General features: G+C 61.6%; 1 protein-coding gene across 1 annotated transcript; it reads left to right on the forward strand.

The window, feature by feature from the left end:
* Window positions 1-5: 5 nt before the first annotated feature.
* On the forward strand, window positions 6-1,460 carry FASTKD5 (FAST kinase domains 5; the record flags this gene model as incomplete). Its single annotated transcript, XM_008935510.1, has 1 exon — window positions 6-1,460. A coding segment is annotated over one exon (1,455 nt), but the record flags the coding sequence as incomplete, so codon positions are not given.
* Window positions 1,461-2,091: the final 631 nt, after the last annotated feature.

Raw genomic sequence — 2,091 nt, forward strand, 5'->3', positions numbered from 1 at the left:
GCCTGCCCCAGTTCGTCCAGCTCCTCTACCTCGTGGGGGAAGGCCGCAGGGCGCCCGCCGACCTGAGGGGGAAGGTGGAGAGCACCATCCTCAAGCACTTGGACTCCTTCACCCTGGAGGAGCTGGGCGCCGTCTGCCTGGGCTTGTTCAAGTCCCTCAGCGGGATCTCGGAGCGGGTGGCGAGGAGGGTGGCGGAGAGGGTGGCCCTGCAGATGGAGGAGATGAGCACCTACGCCCTGGTGAACGTCCTGAAGATCCTGCGCTACGCCCGCCTGGCCCACCGGCCCCTCCTGAGGGAGCTGGGGAGGGTGATCCCCCCCAGGCTCCCCACCACCAACATCCAGGGCATCATGCACGTCGCCCTCACCTGCTCCTCCCTGCACTACTTCGACGAAGGCGTTCTGGCTGCTGTGGCCAAAGCTCTGCCCTCCAAGGTGACCTACTGCCGCAGCAAGGACGCTGCCAAGTTCCTCTGGTCCTTCGGGTGCCTGGATTACGAGCCCCCCAACGAGGAGGAGTTTTACTCCAGCCTCATAGAGCAGATGCACAGAAAGCTCCACGAGTTCAGAAAGTTCCCAGAGCATCTCCTGACGGGTTTGCTGGGCCTGGCGTTTGTCCGACGCTTCCCAGAGGAGCTGATTGACTATGCTCTGAGGGATGAGTTTGTCCAGAAGATGAGAGGCAGCAAATACGAGCTCAAAAAGGACCTGTTCACCCTGGGGAGGAGCGTGGAAATCGAGTGCCCCGCCTACCGAGGCAGCCGCCTTCCCCCTCACCTCTACCAAGAGTTCACTGAGATGGCTTTGAGGTTTGCAGAGCAAGAAATCTACGTCAGGCCCGAAATCCTGGAGGCCACTTCTCTTCTGGAGAGCATGTTGGGTGGCCCAGAGTACGTGAGGAACCACATGATCCTGCCCCACACCAGGTCCAGCGACCTGGAGGTTCACCTGGCCGGGGATGGGCAGCCCATCCCGTTCAACTTCCAAGCCCCCCTTGCAGATAAGAAGCTGAAAGACCTGGGAGTGAGTCTGACGGATGAGTTGATGGCTCAGCTCCTCAGAGGCAGCTCTGCTGGAGGAGAGGCACACCCAGCGTGGACTCCTGCTGGGGGAGGAGCGGGAGATGGCGCCGCGCTCCCCAGCGGGGCTCTCCCCAGCCCTCCCCTGGGCTCTGAGCTGGGGCACGGCCCCCAAACCCCCTCAGCTGCTGCTCTGGCTCCCCCAGCTGGGGGGGTGAAGCTGGCTCTGCAGGTTTCCAACCGTAACCACCACTGCTACTGCTCCAAGCGGCTGCTGGGGCTGCACAGCCTGAAGCGGCGGCAGCTGCGGCGCCTGGGCTACGTGGTGGTGGAGCTGCCCTTCTGGGAGTGGTTCCCCCTGCTCCGCCGCACCCACCTGGAGAAGCTCAGCTACCTCCACTACAAGGTGTTCGACCCGGCGCTGCTGGGCGGGGCTGGCTAGGCTCAGGGTGGGCTCCTTCTCCTGCTCCCAGGGGCAGCTCTCCTGGGTAGAACGGTCTCCGAGCATCGGGGCGGGGTTGGGGAGGTGCTGTGAGAGCACAGGCCGGGTTGGTTCTGCTCTGCTGAGGGTCCTGTGTCCTGCAGAGATCCTCAAGTGCTTCATGAGAAATAAAAACTCTTCCTTTTCCTCGAAACTCTTTCCATTTTCCTCGGTGATGATGTTTTTCTCCAGCCTGAATGGAAGTGGGCGGGTCTGGGGACTCACAGAGATGGTGGGGAGAGGATTGGGCTGAGGTTTAGTCCCCAAGCCAACCCAGGAGCTCACGGGGTGAGTTCCCCCTGCAGGAGCTGTGCCTGAGCAGGATGGGGTGTGAAAGCTGCCTGGTGAGGTGGGAAGTGGGGCTGAGGGTTGGCTGCTCTGACCCCAAGGTGTTGACTTTGGGCTGAGCTCTCAGCAATGCCTGGCAGAGAGGATTTGCATCCCGTTGGTAACGTCTGCTGGGGAAGGGGGCTGACAAACCCACCTGGGTGTCCATTCCTTACTGCAGCAGCTCCCTGGTCGTGTGTAGGACACTGGGAAGGCACTTGGTGACCAGCTCCAAAAAGCCTGGGTTTAAATCATGAATCATGGA

This window comes from Merops nubicus, unplaced genomic scaffold, assembly GCF_000691845.1.
Source record: "Merops nubicus isolate BGI_N331 unplaced genomic scaffold, ASM69184v1 scaffold44802, whole genome shotgun sequence".
In the NCBI taxonomy this organism is placed as follows: domain Eukaryota; kingdom Metazoa; phylum Chordata; class Aves; order Coraciiformes; family Meropidae; genus Merops; species Merops nubicus.